The sequence below is a fragment of the Chlorocebus sabaeus genome, chromosome 6 (assembly GCF_047675955.1).
Source record: "Chlorocebus sabaeus isolate Y175 chromosome 6, mChlSab1.0.hap1, whole genome shotgun sequence".
In the NCBI taxonomy this organism is placed as follows: Eukaryota; Metazoa; Chordata; class Mammalia; order Primates; family Cercopithecidae; genus Chlorocebus; species Chlorocebus sabaeus.
In genome coordinates this window covers 14,061,417-14,084,222 of record NC_132909.1, presented here as the reverse complement: position 1 = coordinate 14,084,222, position 22,806 = coordinate 14,061,417, and the positions used below count along the sequence as shown (strand labels likewise).

At 54.0% G+C, this 22,806-nt stretch overlaps 1 protein-coding gene across 1 annotated transcript; it reads right to left on the bottom strand.

The window, feature by feature from the left end:
• Window positions 1-860: 860 nt before the first annotated feature.
• On the bottom strand, window positions 861-22,503 carry KCNN4 (potassium calcium-activated channel subfamily N member 4). The gene is made up of 9 exons (XM_007997061.3): window positions 16,426-22,503; window positions 12,105-12,200; window positions 9,798-10,225; window positions 6,994-7,129; window positions 4,403-4,513; window positions 3,796-3,914; window positions 3,315-3,384; window positions 1,890-2,057; window positions 861-1,413 (listed from the first exon to the last, which is right to left on the bottom strand). Exons 1-8 carry the CDS (start codon window positions 16,582-16,584, stop codon window positions 1,893-1,895), a joined length of 1,284 nt encoding a protein of 427 aa, XP_007995252.1. The 5' UTR covers window positions 16,585-22,503; the 3' UTR covers window positions 861-1,413; window positions 1,890-1,892.
• Window positions 22,504-22,806: the final 303 nt, after the last annotated feature.

Sequence of the window (22,806 nt, the reverse complement as noted above, 5' to 3'; positions counted from 1 at the left end):
TTCAGCAGATGTGAAATGGGTATGTGGGTGGTTTGGGGAAGTTTGGGGCTTCTGTTAGTCTCTTGTTGGGTGAGTTGTCATGTAGATTCTGGTAGGCATGAATAGAGGGAGAAAAGCAACAAAAAATCAGAAAAAGGGCAGCCGTGCATTGTGTGTGAAAATCAACAACAATAATAAAAATGATTCTTGGCCAGGGACAGTGGCTCAGGCTTATAATCCCAGCATTTTGGGAGGCCGAGGTGGGCAGATTGCTTGAGCCCAGGAGTTCAAGACCAACCTCTGCAACATAGTGAAACCCCATCTCTACTAAAAATACAAAAATTAGCCAGGCGTGGTGGCAGGTGCCTGTAATCCCAGCTACTTAGGGGTGAGGCAGGAGAATTGCTTGAACTCAGGAGGCGGAGGTTGAAGGGAACTGAGATTGTGCCACTGCACTCCAGCCTGGGTGACAGAGCGAGACTCCATCTCAAAAAAAAAAAAAAAAAAAAAAAAAAAAATTCTTTCTCACATATTTGGTTCCTACTAAATGCCTCTGGGCTACTCCATGTTTTAATCTTCACAGCAGTCCCATGGGGAGACAGTCCCATTTTACAGGTGAGGTAAACTGTTCAGAGGTGAAGCCACTTACCCGAGGTCACACAGCCAGTGGATGGCAGAACCAGGATTTGGAACCTGATCTGTCTGAGTTCAAAGCCATTGCTCTTTGCCTCAGATCTGGGCAGGGGTTTGCTGAGGACTGCCCAGACCTGGGAGGGCACTTAGAGGAGGAGGCCTCTGAGACAGGTTCAAACAGGGCAGCAGTCTTCCACTGGATGGTCTGCCAGTTAGGAGTGTAGATATGTTTAGAGAGAAATGGCAACTTCTGGCTTTAACATTTATTACAAAGATCAGAGCAGAGGCTGGTGAGTTACACTTCTTCCTCTTCACCAAGTGCTCTCTGCAGCTCTGGAAAAATGGTGTCCTCTTTGTTGTCCCGCCAGGGGGCGCCACCTCCTACCCGCCCCAGCCTCATACCCAGTTCTTCAGCTCGGCCAGCGGTAACTGAAGCCTCCCAGAATCCTGGATCCGGGCCCCTAGTACCCTCTTCCCCAGGGACCCAGGAGTCCGGCCTCCAGGCGCCTCCACTTGTAACTGAGAGCTGGAGGTCGTCCATAGCAGCATAGTGAGAGTGTTTTTGATGAGGGTATGCAGAGTAGGGGTGACCATGTTCCCACCTGGGGCCTCAGGCGGGCCAAGGCCTCCCCACTTTAGCCAGCGTCCTCTCCAGCAGCCATCAGCAAGCCAACCCACTCCAAGCCGGGGCCCCCTTTGGTCCTTGCACATGAGGTGCTTTGTTCAGGGCCGGGGCTGAGTGGCAGAGACGATGTGCATCACCTCAGTCCTGGGGAAAGTAGCCTGGTTCCTCCGTGGGTCCTGGAGAGACAGAGAGACTGATGGAGAGGCAGGTCAGGAAGAGGGAGAGGGAGAGGGAGAGTGGGACACACCGAGGTACAGACAGAACCTGCTGAGCAGAGGTGGGAGGCAGGGGGTAGGTGTTTCCGGGCCCCGAGGCCAGGGTGCAGGAGGGCACTTAGACAGACACATTGGATGGACAGAGCCAGAGAATGTGCCCAGGACAGGCAGAGAGAGACAGAGAGAGACCAAGCAAGGAGGGAGAAGGGCATCAAGGGTCAGTGAAGGGGAGAGGGAACACCATCTTCCTTCACTGCCAATCCAGCCCCGAACTGAGTCCTTTCCTCCAGACAGTGACAGAGCTGACGAGAAACGGTGGCCGTGTCTCCCAGCCATCCCCCGCCCCCTTGGCCACAGAGGGTGCTGGCCACAGAGGGTGCTGGCCACAGGAACCCTTCCTGCGGGATGCCTTCCTGCCCAAGTCCCGGCCCCCTCACCAGCTACGTGGACTGCTGGCTGGGTTCTGGAAGCTGCCTCGGCCCCAGGGCAGTGCTAAGCAGCTCAGTCAGGGCATCCAGCTTCCCTGCCAGCGTGTCAATCTGCTTCTCTAGGGCCCGGTGTGAGCTGCTCAGATTCTGCTGCAGGTCATACAGGATCATGTGCATCTGGGCGGGAGGAGAGGATCAGAGGTGTCAGGGGGGTGGGGTTGACCCCTGCCTGCTCCATAGCGTAAGGCAGTGGAATCAATATTGACTACATCCTTGTGGTCCTCTGAGGATTATCCTCAATAATAACTATTACCATGTACCACTTCCCAGCTACCTGCCCAGGTGTTTCCCTGTATGGTTTAAAATCCTTCTAAAAGCCACGGGGAGTGGGAATCCTGTTCCCATCTTATAGCTGAGGAAACAGGCATGGAACCATTAAATGACATGCCCAAAGCAGCTCCTGAAATAAGACCTAGAAGATAGTAGGTGCTCATTAAATATTTGTAGCATGGATGATGCCTGACTTCCAAATCCACATAGTCTTTTACTACACTCTCTGGCTAGGATTCACAGCTTGCTTGATCCCTGAGGGTTTGTGGGTTTTCTGTGGAAATTCTTGAATTCTGTGTTTTTGGCTTGATAACCTTCAGAAATTACCGCCTGCCAATTCCTGCCGATCTGGGCCACCGCCTCCTCACTGAGACCTGCCATGCGGTTTTGGGGCCTGCATCTGTGACTGTGCTTACCATGGCATTGGTGCCAGGGGCCACTGTTTGAACTGCCACGGGCTAACGAGAAAAAGCAAAGGCCACCGGATAAGCAGAAGATGCTGTGAGCCAGGCCAAGGGCGTGTTGTGACATCACTGTCCCTGAGCACTGGCAAAATCAAGTGGTCTCAGCAGAAGAAGGGGGCGGGTAGCTGAGTCACGCCGTGGCCAGGCAAACTTGCATAGAAGTCCCTGTGGCCCTGAGCACCCCTCCACAAGAGCAGCAGAGATTGAGTTTTACGGAAACAATGTCACCTGTGTCCTTGTCAGTGTTGTTCATTTTAATTGTATTGGTTTTGCCATCTATGGGCTTGGTTTGTAAATTTGCTTTGGTTTTATTGTATGAGTTGTAGTTGGAAGGAATTTTATATCCGTCCACATGTAAGTAACTTAACAATAAAAATAATTTGAAACCAAACACTGGGGTTCTTTGTGCAATTTTTTTTTTTTTTCCAGTTTGTAAGGGATCTGTTCCTTGCATGAATGTAAGAAGCTCTGTGTTGCATCATTCATTCCTTCCTTCCTTCCTTCATTCAACCACAGACCTTTACTGACAGCCTGTGTGTGCCAGGCTCCTGCCAAATTTCCCTGTTCTAGAGCCAGATTTCCCTCCCTGTGGCCCCAACCTCCCCCTTCTTCGAGACCTCCTCCCATGGGATCCTAGTACCTTGGAGATGTCCACCATGGAGTTCACTTGTTCCTGGAGCTTCCGGTGTTTTAGCCGCACCTGGCGGAACCTGTGGGAAGAAGTGGGGAGTCAGTTTTACAAGCCTAGTCCCTGAATGTGGCTGTAGCTCAGGGGTGGAATGAAGGGAGGAGAGGCATATGAAGCAACAAAACAAAGACAAAACATTGTCAAAGAGCTGAAAGAGTGGGAGGGGATGACTGCACCCCACATCCCCATGAGCCCCCATCCCCAGCAGAAACCCAGGTACCCAGGTCCACAGACATGCCAAGATATGCAAAGACGAACCAGCACAGACACACAGAGTCATGCATGGTCAGATCCAGGTAGACAAGCTGTTGAGTGAGACCACACCTGGGTGTCCTGACCTGGACGGGCATGGACACGCACACACACAAGCCGTGCAGAGAGGTGACTTGGACATGGGTGCACATGGACACATGTGCATACAAAGCGCCCTCACGCGTTGATGGCAGCCAGCAGCCTGCGCTGATGCCTGCGGGCAGCTCGAGACTCCTTCCTGCGAGTATGTTTGTAGAACATCCAGGCTTCTTGTAGCACTCGGGCAGCGGACTCCTTCATCTGGGGGTGGGTGGCACAGTGTCCATGGAGATAGACCCTTACGGTTCTGGGAAGGCAGGGCTCGGGCTGGGACTCGGGTCCTAGGGGAAGCGGGGGAGCTTGGACTCCTGCCTCTTGAAAGAGGGGTGTGCTGGCCGGGCGCGGTGGCTCAAGCCTGTAATCCCGGCACTTTGGGAGGCCGAGACGGGTGGATCACGAGGTCAGGAGATTGAGACCATCCTGGCTAACATGGTGAAACCCCGTCTCTACTAAAAAATACAAAAAAAACTAGCTGGGCGCAGTGGCGGGCGCCTGTAGTCCCAGCTACTCGGGAGGCTGAGGCAGGAGAATGGTGGGAACCCGGGAGGCGGAGCTTGCAGTGAGCTGAGATCCGCCACCGCACTCCAGCCTGGGGGACAGAGCGAGACTCCATCTCAAAAAAAAAAAAAAAAAAAAAAAAAAAAGAAAGAAAGAGGGGTGTGCCATGGGGGCCATATGCCCATCCTCACCTCTTTGGTATACTGGATATCCATCATGAAATTGTGCACATGCTTTTCTGCCTTGTTAAACTCCAGCTTCCGGGCCACCACGGCCACCAACAGGGCTGTGCAGCAGACCCCCTGTGGGCACAACAGGTACTGTGGCATGAGGCTGTGCCACCGACTCCCTCCTTGAACCCTCCCAACAGCCACAGAAGGCAAGCACAATATCCCCAGTTGACAGACAAGCAAACAGGCTCAGAGAGGAGAGCCAAGGTCCCAGCTCAGAATGGGGGAGCTAGAATCATAAATCGCCTACGTACGAGGCCAAATTTGATGTGTAGTATTCACACTCGCAGGATGGCCTCTTGCATTAGGGGTATGATTGGAGGAGCAAGAGGAAGGCTGGGTTCTGAGCCAGGGGCAGGCCTCTGGGTCCTCACTGCTGACATGGTCGGCCATTGCATTGTGGAGGGTGTCCCTCCTTCTCCCACCTCCACAGCCTTTTCCTAACTCCAGCCCTGTCCTCTCTCTCCTGGACCATCTCCAGCCTCCCACTCATCCTCCCCTAACCCCCTTGGCCCCCTCTAATCTCCTAGGCTTCCACTGCCCTGAACTTCTCAGCCTGGCTACCAAGGCCTTCCAAGGTCTACGCCTCTCACTCAGACAACTCAGCCCTGGCTCCATTCTGCCTGCCCTCCCTGAGCACCTTCCTGCAAACACTCATTCTCCTCCCTTCCTTCTCCCAATGCTCCTGGCCCTTCATGGCCTTGCTGATTCCTGGCTGCTTGTGGCACCTGCTCACCTGTCCCCTAGTTAGAATGAATCGTCCTAGGAAGCATCCCCCACCCTGTAGTTTCAGCTCTTGATCACTCAGAACAACTTCCAGTCACAAATACTGGCTCCAGGGGACTGCCTGGGTTCCAATCCCAGCTCTGAGCCAATTATTTAATCTCTCAGTATTTCAGTGTCTCATCTGTGAAATGGACATGGCCTCAACAGGGTTACTCGGTGGATTTCATGAGTTCCCCCTGGCAAGTGTTAAGGGCAGAGACTGGCACAGAGTATGTGCTCAGTAAAAGTATGCTATTATGGGCTGGGCATGGTGGCTCATGCCTATAATCCCAGCACTTTGGGAGGCCCAGGCAGGCGGATCACGAGGTCAGGAGATTGAGACCATCCTGGCTAACATGGTGAAACCCCGTCTCTACTAAAAATACAAAAAATTAGCAGGGTGTGGTGGCGGGCGCCTGTAATCCCAGCTACTCAGGAGGCTGAGGCAGGAGAATGGCATGAACCTGGGAGGCCGAGCTGAGAGTGAGCCGAGATGGCGCTACTGCACTCCAGCCAGGGTGACAGAGCGAGACTCCATCTCAAAAACATAAGTAAGCTATTATGGCTCAACTGTGCCATGGAACCTTTCTGCCAGGAGCAGGCTGTGAGCTCAAGTGCGCATCGCCCTATCTCTCTAGGTTTCGGTTTCTCCTTTTGTCAAGTGAAGGAGGAGGTCCTGAGCGGCGCTGCAGTTCCCTAACTGAGTCTCTGCCCCTCTTCCCTTGCTCTAAAGACTCACCACTGGGGGAGTGAAGGTCACCACATCCTTCACCTGTGCACCCAGGGACTGGGGGGATGGATATGTCTTTCCTGGGTCCACATCTGGGCTAGGTGCTGGTGGCTTAGGTCCCCGAGGGTGAAGGAAACCCGATCTTGTAGGGAGGTGAAGGCCAAGGCATTAGGTGCTGGTCTCTAGAGGGGGCCAGGGCTGGGTGGGAGGACCTGAGTGACTGGGTCTACGGAGGGAAGGAGGTGGATGTCGGGGTTCAGGAAAAGGCTGACTCGTGCTGCAGAGCCTCTGCCTCATCCTCGAGGGCACAGGAGCTGGTGGGGAGGCGGCTGGATGCCTGGGTGCCCCCAGACCTGCTTACCGAGCACCTCCTGTGGGCTGGGTACTGTTGGAAGCGCTTTCCATAGCTGAACGCATTTAATCATCTCAGCAAGCCCATGAGGAGCACGCGAGCATCAGCATCCCCGTTTTATAGGGGAGGAAAGTGAGGCCCAGAGAGATCATGTGGCTCGCCTGAGCTCCCCAGCCAGGAAGTGGCAGCCGCAGGATTTGGACCCAGGTAGCCTGGCCCCACAGGCATGCACTTGATAACTGGACTCTACACCCTTGGTGGAGGCTGGGAGACGATTTCTGGGTTCTGAAAGCAAATGGGGCTGGGAAGTCAGGAGCCTGAGTCCCTGAGGAGGATGACGGCTGGGGCCCTAGGTTCTAGAGTGAGCAAGGCCTTAGGGGCTGGATTCCTAGGTCCGATTTTTTATTTTTATTTTTTAAGAGACAGGGTCTCACTCCATCACCCAGGCTGGAATGCAATGGTACAATCATAGCTCACTGGAACGTCAAACTCAGGCTCAAGTGATCCTCCCACCTTGGTCTCCCAAAATATTGGGATTACCGGTGAGTATCTTGGTCTTGAAGAGAGAATGGGGCTGTGGGCGCCCCAGACACTCAAGTTTCTCAGGAGCTGTCCCTGAGAGCCTGTGTTGCCTCCATGGCTTCCTGGGGCCAGAGGATGACCAGTTTGGGATGGGGATCAAGTCCCCAAGGGGGCTGTACTCACCATGACTCCAGTGCACAGGCAGACGATCTTGCCCCACATGGTGCCCGGCACCACGTCACCATAGCCGATGGTCAGGAATGTGATGGGGATCAGCCAAAGTGTGTCTGAAAGGTGCCCAGTGGCATTCACAGCCTGCCTATGGGGAAGGGTGGGTTAGTTCTAAAACCCCACCATGGAGGTTTCCATGATATTCAGTCCCCTTCCCTCTATACCCTCCCCTCCCCTTCCCTCGACTCCCCTCCCATCCCCTCCCAGTATACACCTGGAATCAGCTGGACAAAAAGTCATTAAGTTCCGAGCTTTGAAAAGCCTGCATGGCCTCCTCTCTGCTGTGTGACCTGGGCAAGTTGCTTAGCCACTCTGGGATCTGAGGCTGGATCTGGACAATCCCAATGCCGGTATGGTCTCAGCTAGGCTACCTGGGCTGCTGTGGCATTCAGAGCATGTGGTTGAGGGTGGAGAGTCAAGAGGGGGCCAAAACCCAGTCAGACCCTGACTGGTGGCTGCATCCACCCAGAGGAAGGGGTATATTTTTCTAATTTCCACAAAGATGCTGTGTGGTCCAGAAGGGGCCCTATCAGGATCAAAAAGGACTGTAAAAAGGCTTGGTGGGACTCTGCCTTCCTTTCCCCTCACTTCACAGAAGACTTTTTTTTTTTTTTTTTTTTTTGAGATGGAGTCTTACTGTGTCACCCAGGCTGGAGTGCAGTGGTCAGATCTCAGCCCACTGCAAGCTCCGCCTCCCGGGTTTAGGCCATTCTCCTGCCTCAGCCTCCCCAGTAGCTGGGACTACAGGCGCCCGCCACCATGCCCGGCTAGTTTTTTATATTTTTTAGTAGAGACGGGGTTTCACCGTGTTAGCTAGGATGGTCTTGATTTCCTGACCTCATGATCTGCCCATCTCGGCCTCCCAAAGTGCTGGGATTACAGGCTTGAGCCACCGCACCCAGCCAGAGGGAGACATTTAAGTCCAGCCATGGAAGGGATTGAAATATTGAGATTTGTCTAACTTTGTCCACAGGCCCCTTGCTGCAAGATAAGCAGGGAAAACTTCATTCGTGAGAGCCCCAGACACCCCAGACCCACCAGGTTAGAGTTTCTAGGAGCGAAGATGGAATCTGCACTGTTTACAAACCTCACCCCCCTCATTCCCAAGGACATTCTAGTTTCAGGACTTCTGCCTTGGAATTTGGAACTTTGACTTCCTCCCCATTCTCCCGTCATTCAGATGAGAAACATGGTGGGGGGATCATTCATTAATCCTGATTCTGACCAATTTCCCAGTTGGGAAAACTAAGATCCTGGGAGGTGAAAGAGTTTAAAATCATAACAGGGCCAGGCACAGTGGCTCACGCCTGTAATCCCAGCACTTTCCGAGGCTGAGGTGGGCAGATCATGAGGTCAGCAGATCAAGACCATCTTGGCTAACACAGTGAAATCCTGTCTCTACTAAAAATACAAAAAATTAGCCGGGCATGGTGGCAGGTGCCTGTAGTCCCAGCTACTGGTGAGGCTGAGGCAGGAGAATGGCATGAACCTGGGAGGCAGAGCTTGCAGTAAGCCAAGATTGCACCACTGCACTCCAGCCTGGGCGACAGAGCAAGACTCCGTCTCAAAAAGAAAAAAAAAAAAAAATCATGACAGAGACTGGGCACGGTAATCCCAGCACTTTGGGAGGCCGAGGCAGGAGGATCACTTGAAATCAGGAGTTCAAAACCAGCCTGGGCAACATGGTGACATGGTCTCTACTAAAAATACAAAAATTAGTCAGGTATGGTGGTGCACACCCATAATCCCAGCCACTTGGGAGGCTGAGGCACGAGAATCGCTTGAAGCAGGGAGGCAGAGGTTGCAGGAAGCAGAGTTTGTGCCATTGCACTCTAGCCTGGATAATTGAGACTCCATCTCAAAAAAAGAACTGCCAGGGAGACTACCGATGGTGGAATGTGACACCCATTTTTCAGATGAGGAAACTGAGGCTCAGAGAGGAGAGATCTAAAGCCACATCTTCTCATTCTCCTCCTGCCCTCAAGGATCTTTGCCACATACACTAGACCAGAGGTTCTCAACCTTGGTTGGGCCATACAATCACCTGGAGGGCTTGCTAAAGCAGACTGCTGGCCCTACCCTCCATGATTCAGTAGGTCTGGAAGGGACCTGAGAGTTTTCATTTGCAAGTTCCCAGGTGATGCTGCTGGTCCTGAAACCACACTTTGAGAACCACTGGCTGAGATCACTCCCAACCTTTCTCTGTAAGGGATAGAAATGGAGGCGCGGCATCTGGTTACACAGTATCCAGGGGACAACCAGGATCTAGTTCCAATTCCCTGCATGGAATTATTTTCCAGGGAAGCTCCAAATCATCCCCTTCCTAAGGTCACAGAAAGCACCCACCTACAGTGCATTCTGTGCTAATTTGGAAAATATGTCCCCTTCCTCCAAGGCAGAGGCAACCCTTTAGGTAGGTCCCACAGAGAGGTTTGGAGACGGAACAGATGGCCTGGAAACCTGAGGCAGTAGAAGTCCAGGAGCCAGAAGGGAAGGGCTTTTTAGGGTCTGTGTGTGCGTTTGGGGAGACTGAAGGCTGCACATGGAGGATTGGCTGGGGGCTTGTCTGTTGGTTCCTCTCACCCCAGTTGATGGTGTGTGGGCAAACTGCAGCCAGCAAGAGGAGAAGGGGTCAAAGTGTGAACTTTGTCCTCTGCTTGGTCCTAGGGGGCCTCAACCTGCGCTGCGGCACAAGATGGCCACCGCGGCTGTCCGGGGTTCCCTCCCCTGCGCATTTATGCCTCCTGCACCCTCACCTCTCAGCCACGGACAGCACCCAGGCGGTGGTCAGCCAGAGGCCAAGCGTGAGGCCGAGCAGCAGGCGGCCGGGGTGCGTGTTCATGTAAAGCTTGGCCACGAACCAGTGGCGGAAGCGGACTTGGTTGAGAGCGCCGATGCTGCGGTAGGAAGCGTTGAGCAGGACGCCGCTGCGCAGGAGCACGGCGCGGGGCACCAAGTAGAGACGCAGCAGCATGGCCAGGGACAGCAGCGCTTCCCCTTGGCCGAGGAATCCCGGCCAGGGCTGTGGGGAGGTCAGTGGCGCCCCTAAATCCTGCGCGCACGGCGGGCCCCGCATGGGCGCCGGGTGCAGCCCGCACACCACCAGCTCCAGCACGATCTGCGCCGCCTGCCGCCCGGTCAGCGCCACGCGCCAGTCCCGCAGCCCGTTGTCGGTCATGAACAGCTGCGGGGAACGGGCCAAGAAGGGAGGGGTCAGGCGCAGGTCAGGCGGCGGCCCGCGCCTGCCTGCGCCCTGAGATAAGCGGGGTGTGCCCGCCTGGCCGGGAGGGAGGGAGATAGAGCAGGGCGGGAGAGGGATAGGGAGGGAGCGGGACAGGACTTGTGGAAGACATCTCTCCACTTTCTCCTCCTTCCCCACCGTCCACCCCACTAGTTTCAGCCCACTTCCAGCCTTTGAACACTGACTGAGCGCCGACTGTGTGCCTGGCATTGTTCTATGTGCTAAGGATACACAGTGAACCAAACAGACCCCCCTGCCTCCCTAGAGCTTGCATTCCACGTGCCTGGAGCTCGCTCCTACTTCTGTTTCAGTTGACACGCGTAATAACTGTAATAATAATATCAGCAATAACAAAGCCTTACGCCTGTAATCCCAGCACTTTGGGAGGCTGAGGTGGGTGGAACACTTGAGGTCAGGAGTTCGAGGTAAGCCTGGCCAACATGATGAAATCCCATCTCTACTGAAAAATACAAAAATAAGCCGAGCATGGTGGCGCACACCTATAGTCCCAGCTTCTGAGGAGTGTGAGGTGGGAGAATCACTTGAACCCGGGAGGCAGAGGTTGCAGTGAGCCGAGATCACGCCACTGCACTCCAGCCTGGGTGACAGTGAGATTCCATTTCAAAATAAACAAAAACAAAACAAAACAATAACAATAGCAAAATCAGCATGTACTGGGCACAGTGGATACGCCAGACACTGCTCTATCCCATTTACATGTTGTGACTTAGTAAATGTCCACAGCCCAGTGAGATTGATATTATTTATTATTGCCACCATTTTATAGATATGGAAACTGAGGTCCAGGTCCCTCCCATGGGCAATGGTGCACTGAGCTACAGACCATTTGACTACTCTATGATAAGATGATAATGTGCACTGTTTACTGGGCACCTCTTATGTGCCAGGCACTGCTCAGAGAATTGCCACACATGACCGATAATCCCCATTTTACATGCAAAGTTATGATAGGAGAGGCGGAAGAGGGGAAAGGGAATGGAGCAACAGCATCTGGGGCAATGGGGCAGTGGGGGATGGGATGTGTTTGCGTGAGACCCAAGGTGGAGTATGGATGGGGAGAATTCCTGGGTCTGGGGCAAGAGGGAGGTTATTGGCACAGAGATAGGGTGATTAGGAGTGGGCACCCCTAGGACTGGGCCAGGTGCAGTGGCTCAAGCCCGTAATCCTAGCACTTTGGGAGGACAAGGTAGGCAGATTGCTAGAGCTCATTTGTTGGAAGCCAGCCTGGGCAACACAGTGAAACCCTGTTTCTACTAAAAACACAAAAAAATTAGCTGGGCCTGGTGGCATCTGCCTGTAGTCGCAGCTACTTGGAGGCTGAGGCATGAGAATTGCTTGAACCCAGGAGGTGGAGGTTGCAATGAGCAAAGATCATGCCACTCCACTCCAGCCTGGGCAACAGGCCAAAAAAAAAAGGAAAGGACTGGGCACCTCTGGGACCTTCATGGGGACTGGATTGGGGATGTGATGTTGGAGCACCGAGATCTGGAAGGCTGAGGTTGCCTGGGAGCAGAGTGGACAGAGGCCTGGGGGAAGAAGCAGGGCTGCAGGTTCGCTCTCAGCATCTGTGAGTGTGCAAGAGGGGACCAGGGGCTACAGGGGAAGAGCGGGGCTGGTTGGGGAGGCTCTGCCTGTCTGCTCGTGGTTCATCCCATCTGGGTGGGTGAGGGTGTGGACACAGCGTCTGGGGCAGAGGAACTTCATTACTCAGATCAGGAGGAGGAGGAGGATGGAAAGTATGAGCTGACAGGGCACTGAGGGGGTTGTGGGGAGCAAGGCTTAGGGGCGGGGCCTGCCCTACCTGGACCTCTTTGGCGTGAAAGGCCACGATGAGGCAGAGGAGTAAGAAGGTGGAAATGCTGATCATGCATTTAACCAGGAACAGGTAGAGCGCCCACTGTCAGGAGGGACAGAAAAAGGAGTGTGAGATCCCAGGTCTCCCTCCACCTGGCCCTCCACCTTTCCTTCAAAACCACCATTTTTTTTTTTCGATTCCCAATTTTCCTAGCCTCCTTCCCCCACAAACCAGTCCCTCTTGATGTATCAGTTCTGGGGAACTCTCAAAACCATCATCTGGGCCCAGTGCGGTGGCTCACACCTATAATCCCAACACTTTGGGAGGCCGAGGCAGGCGGATCACCTGAGGTCGGCAGTTTGAGACCCCCTGGCCAACATGGTGAAACCCAGTCTCTACTAAAAATACAAAAATTAGCTAGGTGTGTAATCCCAGCTACTTGGGAGGCTGAGGAACCAGAATCTCTTGAACCCAGGAGGTGGAAGTTGCAGTGAGCTGAGAGATCGCGCCACTGCACTCCAGCCTGGGCAACAGAGTGAGTCTCCGTCTTGAAACAAGCAAGCAAGCAAACAAACAAACAAAAAAACACTGTCCTCTGGTCCCCAGGAATGCTCTATTTCTCCCCAACAGGACAACCCTGTTCAGATGCTGGTGTCTACCCTCTTCCTCAGCTCTTCTCCCAAGACCCATATCCATGAAGGAGGACCTTGAAACTCACATTCCTTCTTATTCCTGTCCTGTTTCCCATCAAAAATAGTTCTGCAGGGGTGTGTGTGTGTGTGTGTGTGTGTGTGTGTGGTGTCTAGAAAAAGACATCTAGCTTCTGGAGAGTGCCCCCTCCCCTTCCGTTCCTACCCAGCTGGTGTTGCCCTAGAAACCAACTTCAACCATCCCCAACCCCAAATCTGGAAGAATGTAGAAACTACCATTCAGCCCTCAAAGACTGAATCACACCCTTCCCTGCTCTCGTCCAGAGGGCTGAGTCCCTGAGACCCCAGCCTCAGCTCTGAGCCAGCCCCCTCAGTTCTGCCTCCCTGCAGCTCCCCACCCCCCACCCCGCCCCTCTCTTCTGGCTCTAAGCCCAGGGCAGATCTGGCCGGAAGCACAGGGCCTCCAGAAACCACGGAGCAGTTGTTGCTTTTTTTTTTTTTTTTTCCTCTCTTTGTGTGGCACAACCTTGGAGGAATCTAGAATTCTGGAGAGAGGGATTTAGAGGGGACTGGGACTGTTGGATTTCCTAAGAGGGGTTGGTCCCTGCCTGGCGGGTATTTGCAGGGGGAGGGGTCCACGTGGGCATCCTTACAAACCATTGCACCTGTTTCTCCTAAGAGGGCTGCCAGCTCCCCTGGCTGGGCCAGCACCAGGCCTCTGAGCAGGGGAAGAGAGCCAGTTTCCTGCCCCAGGGGCTGCTCCCCAACCCCCTACCAGAACAATAGTGCTGTTGTCACCAGCCCTCCCCCACCTTCTATGGCTCCCTGGTTCCCTGCCTCCTTTTTCAGTCTGTCTCAACCCCCCACACCACTAGACAACAAGCCCCCTCCTCACACTGCAATTCGCTTCTCTGGTGGTCTTCTCCATTTTTCCAGTTCCTCTTCCCCCAAATCCTGGACCTGTCTGCACTTGGGCCTGTACTCTGTTCTCTGAATTTCTCTGACTCTAGGGATGGTTGTTTCTGTCTCTCTATGTGTTTTGAGGGTCTCTGTATCTATTGTCTTTTCTAACACCATGTGTGTATCTCTTACTGGTGGATTTCTCAGTAGCTTGATAGCCCTATTTGTCTTTCTGTTTAGCTGTACCTCTCTATCTTTCTGCATCTTTGTCTCCATCTCTCTATCTCTTTCTCTCCGTGTATCTCTGTGTCTCTGTCTCTCTCTGTACCTCTCGCCATCCCTCCTCCTCCACCCCACCTGGTGCTTTTGGATATCTCTATCTGGTTCCCTTGGACTCCCGAGGGTTTGGCACCTGCCTCTCTGCCAGCCCCTCCCCTTGGGGAGCAGGTGTCTGGGTCCTTTGCAGAAATGAGCTCATTAGATTGAGATGGAGGTGGTGAGGGGCCATGGGTGTTATTAAGAGAGACCTCAAAAGGGGACTGAGGAGCTGTGGCTCAGGCCTGTAATCCCAGCACTTCGAGGGAGGAGGATTGCTTGAGTCCAGGAGTTCAAGACCAGCCTGGGCAAACAAAGCAAGATCCCATCTCTACAAAAAATAAATTAAAAAGGGTGAAGGGTGACCCTTAGGGTCATGTATTTTAACCCTCACCCTAATTTACAGATGGGGAAATTGAGGTTCAGAGGGTTGGAACAGCTTCCCCAAGGTCCTACTGATAGAGGCGGTGACCTGGCCATGGTGGAGGGAAGGAAGAAATGAGGGGTGAGAAAGCAGAGGGGGGAAGTGGGGTAGGATGGACCCCAAATCTTCCCATCTGCCAGGGTCACTGTGTTCCCACCTTGGCTGCTGGGTGCGGTGCTTCGGCGTGGGAGCGGCGGCCAGGCCCCGGCCATGCTTCCTGTTGGCATGGACTTCGGCGGCCCCACCCCCTCAGTGCCCGCCGCCGGCCAGAGGAAGCTGCCTGTCTGACCCTCCATGTGACTCCTGGTCACTTCAGAGCTGCCCACCACCCCCTCCAGATCCGAGTCGGACATCAGACCCTCAGGAATCTACCCAAACTTCAAATCAGTGTCCGCTCCTGGCTCTACCAGCCCAGTTCCACAACTCTTCCGCCAGAGAGGTCTCCAGCCCCTCCTTTCCTGTTGAGTAAGTCTGTTCTCCCCTCAAGCCACTTATTCCAACCCTTGTCTTTCATCTGCCCCATCACTGGCCTGACCAGGGCTGGAATGTGACGGCAGCCTGCTGAGACCTGTCCTGACCCCGCTTTCCCCTTTCTTCCCTACTCACCACGATCTTCAGAGTCAGCCCCTCTTCCCCAAAGACATTCCAAACCCCCTTCTCCTTAAGACTCAGGAATCCAGGGCCCAGCCCTCTCCTTCCCTGGTACCTAGGGGTCCAGGCCCCTGTGAGCCTACCTCTCCACTATTTCCCTGACTAATTAGCATATGCAGATTTGGGGAGAAATCAAGCTTGTTAACAACGGAGACTGGGTTGGGGGTGGGATGGGAGAGGCAGGTCAGGGGAGAGGTTCCTTTCCCATTTCCCATCCCCACCCCCAGGCAGTTTTTTCCGTCCTTTGCATCTAAGGCACTGGGTAAACATTAGAGGTTAGATAAGGACCAAAGAGCTGCCGCCTACTGGAAGAACTTTGTCTTTCCTCCACCCTCCCTTCACCAAACCTGGGGCTACCTCTCCCCTTACTGGCTCTTGGGGGACTTGAGTGTCTGATCAGCCACCCTCTGGCCTCCAGGGGTCCTGGACCTCCGGCCGTCTAATGGCAACATCTTCAAAGACTAAAACACTGAAACAAATATTCCCTTCCTTGTGCAGAGGTCCCCAACAACTAACTCTCCCCTGGGAGCACCCAGGAGTCCCAGCCAAAGCCTATCCTCTCTCAGACCCAAGAGTCTAGGCCCCCAACCCTTCCTCCCTCAGATCCAGGAGTCCTGACCATCAGCCCCTCCTCCCTCAGATCCAGGAGTCCTGACCCCCAGTCCCTCCTCCCTCAGACCCAGGAGTCCTGACCCCCAGTCCCCAGTCCCTCCTCCCTCAGATCCAGGAGTCCTGACCCCCAGTCCCTCCTCCCTCAGACCCAGGAGTCCTGAGCCCCAGTCCCTCCTCCCTCAGACCCAGGAGTCCTGACCCCCAGTCCCTCCTCCCTCAGATCCAGGAGTCCTGACCCCCAGTCCCTCCTCCCTCAGATCCAGGAGTCCTGACCCCCAGTCCCTCCTCCCTCAGATCCAGGAGTCCTGACCATCAGCCCCTCCTCCCTCAGACCCAGAAGTCTTGACCCTCAACCCCTCCTTCCTCAGATCCAGGAGTCCAGACCCCAGCCCCTCCTCCTTCAGACCTGGGAGTCCAGACCCCCAGTCCCTCCTCCCTCAGACCCAGGAGTCCTGACCCTCAGCCCCTCCTCCCTCAGACCCACGAGTCTAAGCCCCCGTCCCTCCTCCCTCAGACCCAGGAGTCTTGACCCTCAGCCTCTCCTTCCTCAGACTCAGGAGTCCAAGCCCCCAGTCCCTCCTCCCTCAGACCCAGGAGTCCTGACCCTCAACCCCTCCTTCCTCAGATCCAGGAGTTCTGACCCTCAACCCCTCCTTCCTCAGATCCAGGAGTCCAGACCCCAGCCCCTCCTCCCTCAGACCCGGGAGTCCTGACCCCCAGCCACTCCACCCTCAGACCTAGGAATCCCAGCTCCCAGCCACCATTCCCCACTCACCGAGCACCCCCCGAACCACAGCATCTCTGCATGCAGCACCATGAGTCCGATGCCAGTTCCCGCCAGCACCAGCGCCCAGCCGGCCAGAGACTTCTCCTGCTCCAACAAGCGCTTTCGGAGTCTCAGGGCCCCCAGGCCAAGCACCAGATCCCCGCCCATGGCCCCCGGGGTCTTGGGGCTCAGCCAGCTTCCTGCCCAGGGTCCCCCACCTCGCAGCACACACAGGGCAGCCACTGTGGCTTGCAGGTCGTCAGCCTGCTCTGCTGGCTCTGGGACTTTTGCTCTGAGGCACAGCAGAGCCCTGTGCCCTCTGGGGAGTGGTGGCGGCCAGGCAGGGCGGGGAGGGGCAGGGGAGGCCCCAGGGTAGGGGGAGGCTCCCCAGCTCCCCCTTTTGAGAATAAGGAGGGGCTAGGGTGTGTCTTGGGGCAGAGCAAGAAAGAGACGTCCATCCACGTGGGTAAAGACACACACCGACACACGATGGGCTTTGTCACACACAATGGTCTGTACCTTGTGACACACACCTCCACTCACCACACCCAGACACCGAAGGACACTCCACGGCCCAAGACAGAGACTAACACACCAGGGCACACAACACAACCTACACAGAGTGACTCACAACTCCCAGCAAGCTCCAAAACCCACAGCCACACCCAGACACCACACACATGGTGTGACACACACCAGTACTTAGCAAGCAGGCAGCATCCCGTGGCACACACAGCCACACAAATACCGTCCACACACAGCCACAAATATTACACTCAAAGTTGTCACAACTTTCTCTGACACAAAGATCCTCACCCAAACACCACAAATAGGATGATGCACATCTGTGGCCACACAAACACAACGTACATCAGGTGTTACACAAACACATAATATATATTAAAATACTGACACCCCGACGCCACACACCACACATCTACAGAAACACGGTGCAGTCCCGGTTTCCTAAACACTACACACCCTTGGAATGAACCCCGATATGTGCAGACACACAACATTTAGGGACATACCTAGAGCAGCCCCCAATCACCCAGCACCTAGAGAAATGCACATACATTGTGGCACCTGTTGACTCAAACACAAGTGCTCACGGTTATGATTCAAAACACACACTGATCCAGCGTGCTCCAGTGTGTGATGCGATTCCAATGTATGGTCAGAGGACACGCTGAGTGGATGCGTGCGGAGACCTACAAGGTACAGAGACACACGGAGAAACCCAAGCAGCACATGCCTGAAGCAAGATGATTCTGGTATGTTCTGGTCACACAGGACACGACCCAGGATGATGCCCCGGGGGAGGAGGATGAGGTTGGACCTTCATAGACCCCAGTGCCCAAATGCAGCATACGGCTGGGTGCAGTGGCTCATGTCTGTAATCCTAGCAGTTTGGGAGGCTGAGGTGGGAGGATCGCTGGAGCCCAGGCGTTTGAGACCAGCCTGGGCAACAAAGCAAGATCCTGTCTCTGAAACAAACAAAAACAAAAAAACAAACGCAACACACACCATCACCTTTGACCCATGAGCCACACCCAAACATCACCGACAATACCACCACACAACCCAGCACATGTTATATTCCAACATGCGTGGCCACACAGACAACATGCATGGAGTAATACACCAGCACACAGCAACACAAAACACATAGACACAATGTTTCCCAGCACACTCAACCTTCCACAAACGACCACGTGTCCCATAAAACACCAGATGTCACCACTCACTGATACCACTGACACTGAGGCCTACCACCACCCACACAACACCAGCATCCGGGGAGCGGGACATATCCTCCGACATAACACACAGCTACACAAACACAAGACACTTGGGGTGGTTGGCACTCAGGCTGGGTGCTGGGGGCTGGGAAGGAAGAGGCCCCGGACAGGGACATGGACCCTGACGTGAGACACAATGTCACGTCCTTGAGTGATACACAATGTTACATACAGGAGACCCACCAAGAGAAAACACACACACTGCCACACACAGCAGCAAATGGAAGTGTGGAATGCACACAGTGACTCCCAGAGTGACACACGACAAAGGACATCACCATGTGTCGCGGTATGAGCCACTCATGGGCCTGTATACCATACGCTCTGACACAGACCCAACCCTCCTGTGGAGACACACAGCCATGCGCTGACCTGGTGACGCACATCACCTCCCAGCGTCGTGCACTGACCCGGTGACACTGCCCTTGGCCTCATGCACACCCATCTGCGAGGAACCCGCGGACACAACCCTCCCCCTCCTTGTGTCCTAGGTCATGTGGGACCCTGGACCCACCAGCCCCAGGGAAGCGAGACACGCACAGACATGCCTGGTTGCACACCGAGGCAGCCCACACAAACACACCCAGAGACACCAAACCATACACACGGACATGCCCAGTGACAAAAACACAACCCTTGCGGGGGCCCCGCCCCTCGGCACACAAGATTACCCACTCGGCGAGACTTGGTGGGAGAGGGCTAGAGACACACCCGGGCGCGCCCAGACACCACACATGCGTCCACTTGGAGAAAGTGCAGCCGCCAGGCACTTCCGAGCCTGCAGCCTGGGTACCCCTGCCCACTGGCCGCCGGGCTCTCCACGTCTCTCTCCTCCCTCTCTGGCTCTTTCTCTAGTTCTTTGGGCCTTGCTTCCTGTCTCAGTCTCTCCTGGTCTGGAAGCCTCTGCTTTTGTCTTTTTTTTTGAGATAGAATCTTGCTCCATTTCCCATGGCTGGAGTGCAGTGGCGGGATCTCGGCTCACTGCAACCTCCACCTCCCACGTTCAAGCAATTCTCCTACCTCAGCCTCCCGAGTAGCTGATATTACAGGCATGCACCACCACACCAAGCTAATTTTTGTATTTTTAGTAGAGACGAGGTTTCACCATGTTGGCCAGGCTGGTCTTGAACTCCTGACCTCAGGTGATCCACCTGCGTCAGCCTCCCAAAGTGTTGGGATTACAGGCGTGAGCCACCGCTCCTGGCCAGGTTTGTCTTTATCTCTGTCTCTGTCTGTCTGTCTCTGTTTTTCTCTCCCAGTACCTTTGTCTCTCTCTGTCTCTCTCCGCTCTGTCTCTCTGTCTCTGCCTCTCTTAGCCTCTCTGTGTCTCTCTCATCTCTCTGTCCCTTTCTCCATCTTCCTGTCCCTCTCTGCTCCTCTGTTTCCTTCTCTCCCTGTCACTGTCTCTGTCATTATGTCTGTCTCTGTGTTTGTCATTGCCTGTGTCTCTGTCATCCTGTCTCACTCTGTCTCCCTCTCTCTGTCTCTAGGGCCCTCTGTTTTTGTCTGTCTCTTGCTGAATCGATGTTTCTCTCTGTCTCTGTTTCACTCTCTCCCTGCCTCCTGGTCTCCTTCTGGGTCTCTCTCTTTCTTCGGGCCTCTCTATGCTTGTCTCTGCCTCAGTTTCTCTCTGTTGTTCACTGGCACAGCTATGGACAACCTCGTTCCTTCCAGTTCTACCCCAGCCCCACTCAGAGGCTGAGGGCCAGTGACCCAGAGACTGCAGCCACCCGAGGGTCAGAAGCCACTAAATAGAGAGCGCTCCAGCTGCGGCCATGCCATGGCATCTGTGCCCCAGTTCAGGCACTTGTGAAAAATGGAGACAGAGACTGACACAGAGGGAGAGAGAGAATCAGAGACACCTCGAGTTGTTCAGCCCAGGGAAGGAGGGGGCATGTGTTAAAAAAAAATCAAAATCAAACAGACCCACAGGTGCAGAGAAACCGGAAAATAGAATCAAGACACGGAAGTTAGAGCACAGAAATTTTGCCTCCAAAGAGACTATGACTGAAAGAGGAAAACAGCAAAGGCTGGGCATGGGCATGCCTGGGTGGCAGTGATGGGGTTACAGTGGGAAGGGCACCTGCCTTCAAACTGCAGTCCTGGGATGCAGGGGTCAGTCCTAGGAAACTGCTTTGCTACACAGCCAGCTGCTTCCAGCCCAGGGAGGGGCTAAGCGGGGAGGGAGAGGTGACTCAGGGCCCCAGGGCTTCTTGTGACTCACTGTTGGTCTCAATCCTAGAGTGGGGAGTGGAGGCAGAGAGGGGTTTGTGTAAAAGAGAGGGAGAGGGAATAGTAGGGGACCTCAAAATGCCTAAGAAGAGGGGTCCAGGAGGAAGAAGGTGGGAGCCTGGACTCCTGGGTCTGAGGGAGGAGGGGCTGGGGTCTGGACTGCTGGTCTGAGGGAGGAGGAGCTAGATCTGGACTCCTGGGTCTGAGGGAGAAGGGGCTGAGGCCTGGACTCCTCGGTCTGAAGGAAGAGGATATGGAGTCTGGATTCCTGAGTCTGAGGGAGGAGGGCTGGGGCATGGACCACTGGTCTGAGGGAGGAGGGGCTGGGGTCTGGACCCCTGGATCTGAGGGAGGAGGGGCTGGGGTCTGGACCCCTGGGTCTGAGGGAGGAGGGGCTGGGGTCTGAACCCCTGGGTCTGAGGGAGGAGGGGCTGGGGTCTGGACCCCTGGGTCTGAGGGAGGAGGGGCTGGGGTCTGGACCCCTGGGTCTGAGGGAGGAGGGGCTGGGTCTCATGTACTGGAAGAACTGATTCCAGAGTCTCCGGGATTTTTCCCTGGCCTTGTCCCAGTTGCACCACCTCTGTCGCGCCCCATCTCCGGGCCTGGAAAGAACCCAGGTGCCTCGGGGCCCAGCAGGAAGGGCCCAGGGACAAAGAGTTGTTTAACTGGGCAGGCTGGTGAAGGAGAGTGAAGCGGGTGTCTCAGGCGGAAAGGTCATTCATCGCCCAGGGCTTGTGCAGGGAAAGGCAGGGCTGAGCCCTGGGGAAGAGATCCTGAAAGTCAGAGGTCAGTGGCGGCAAATCCTCCACCGTCATCTCTGGGACCTTGGAGCCTGGAAGCTCCAGGGCTTATAAATACTGTCACCTGGTGTTCACTTAGGGAACTGCAGGCACTCTCCCTGTCCAGCCTGGTTTCTTGCCAGCATATAGCAAACACCTACTGAGCGCCAGGCACTGCTCAAGGAGTTGGTGACATGTAATGAACAAAAACAGATAAAATTCTTGCTCTTGTAGAGCTCCCAGGCTAAAGGAGGGAGACCTCGTGGTTCCATCAACCTCAATCTCTTCTTCGCTCTCAATCTTCGTTTTTCTTTCTGTATCTCATTGTCTTTCTTCTTTCCTCTTTCTTTCTTTCTTTTCTTGTTTTTTTTTTTTTTTTTTTTTTTTTTTTTGAGACGGAGTCTCGCTCTGTCGCCCGGGCTGGAGTGCAGTGGCCGGATCTCAGCTCACTGCAAGCTCCGCCTCCCGGGTTTACGCCATTCTCCTGCCTCAGCCTCCCGTGTAGCTGGGACTACAGGCGCCCGCCACCTCGCCCGGCTAGTTTTTTGTATTTTTTTTTTTTTAGTAGAGATGGGGTTTCACCGTGTTAGCCAGGATGGTCTCGATCTCCTGACCTCGTGATCCGCCCGTCTCGGCCTCCCAAAGTGCTGGGATTATAGGCTTGAGCCACCGCGCCCGGCCTCTTTCTTTTCTTTCTTTCTTTCTTTCTTTCTTTCTTTTTCTTTTTCTTTCTTTCTTTTTCTTCTTTCTTTCTTTCTCTTTCTTTCTTTCTTTCTTTCTTTCTTTTCTTTCTTTCTTCCTTCCTTCCTTCCTTCCCTTTCCTCTTTTTCTTTCTTTCTTCTTTCTCTTTCTCTTCTTTCTTTCTCTTTTTCTTCTCTTTATTTCTTTCTTCTTTATTTTTCTTTATTTTCTTTCTTTCTTCTTAATTAAAAAATCTTTTTTTTCTTTTGTCATAAAAACAGGTCTCACTATGTTGCCAGGCTGGTCTCGAACTCCTGGTCTCAAGCCATCCTCCTGCCTCGTCCTCCTAAGGTGCTGGAGTTACAAGCGGGAGCCACCACGCCTTGTCTTGCTTCTCTGTTTCTATCTCCTGGTCTTAGTCTCCAAGTGCATATTTTTCTCCTTTCTCCCTTTTTCTTCCTTTCTGCTTTTATTTTCTTCTTTGTATCTCTGTGTTCCTCACCAGTTAAAAAAAGTATGTATGTTATGTTATTACACAGAGACATACACCCGAATACTATATATAGTATATGCAGATATGTAGTATAGTATATGGCATAGTATACAGATGTGTAGTATATACAGATGTATATTATATACAGATATCTATATCTCACAATATGGGAGTCTAGAGACCTTGGTTTAAGCCTCGACGTGACCATTGCCTTTATTTATTTATTTATTTGAGACAGAGTCTCGCTCTGTCACCCAGGCTAGAGTGCAGTGGCACGATCTTGGCTCACTGCAACCTCCACCTCCTGGATTCAAGTGATTCTCCTGCTTCAGCCTCCCAAGTAGCTGGTACTACAGACGTGCACCACCACACCAGGCTAATTTTTGTATTTTTAGTAGAGACA

Coding starts and splice junctions, on each gene's coding strand:
- KCNN4 (XM_007997061.3), bottom strand. CDS start 16,584: ATGGGCGGGGATCTGGTGCTTGGCCTGGGGGCCCTGAGACTCCGAAAG. Junction 7,130..9,797: donor GTGCTGTCCGTGGCTGAGAG/GTGAGGGTGCAG, acceptor CCTTCCCCATAG/GCAGGCTGTGAATGCCACTG. Junction 4,514..6,993: donor GCCTGTGCACTGGAGTCATG/GTGAGTACAGCC, acceptor TTGTGCCCACAG/GGGGTCTGCTGCACAGCCCT.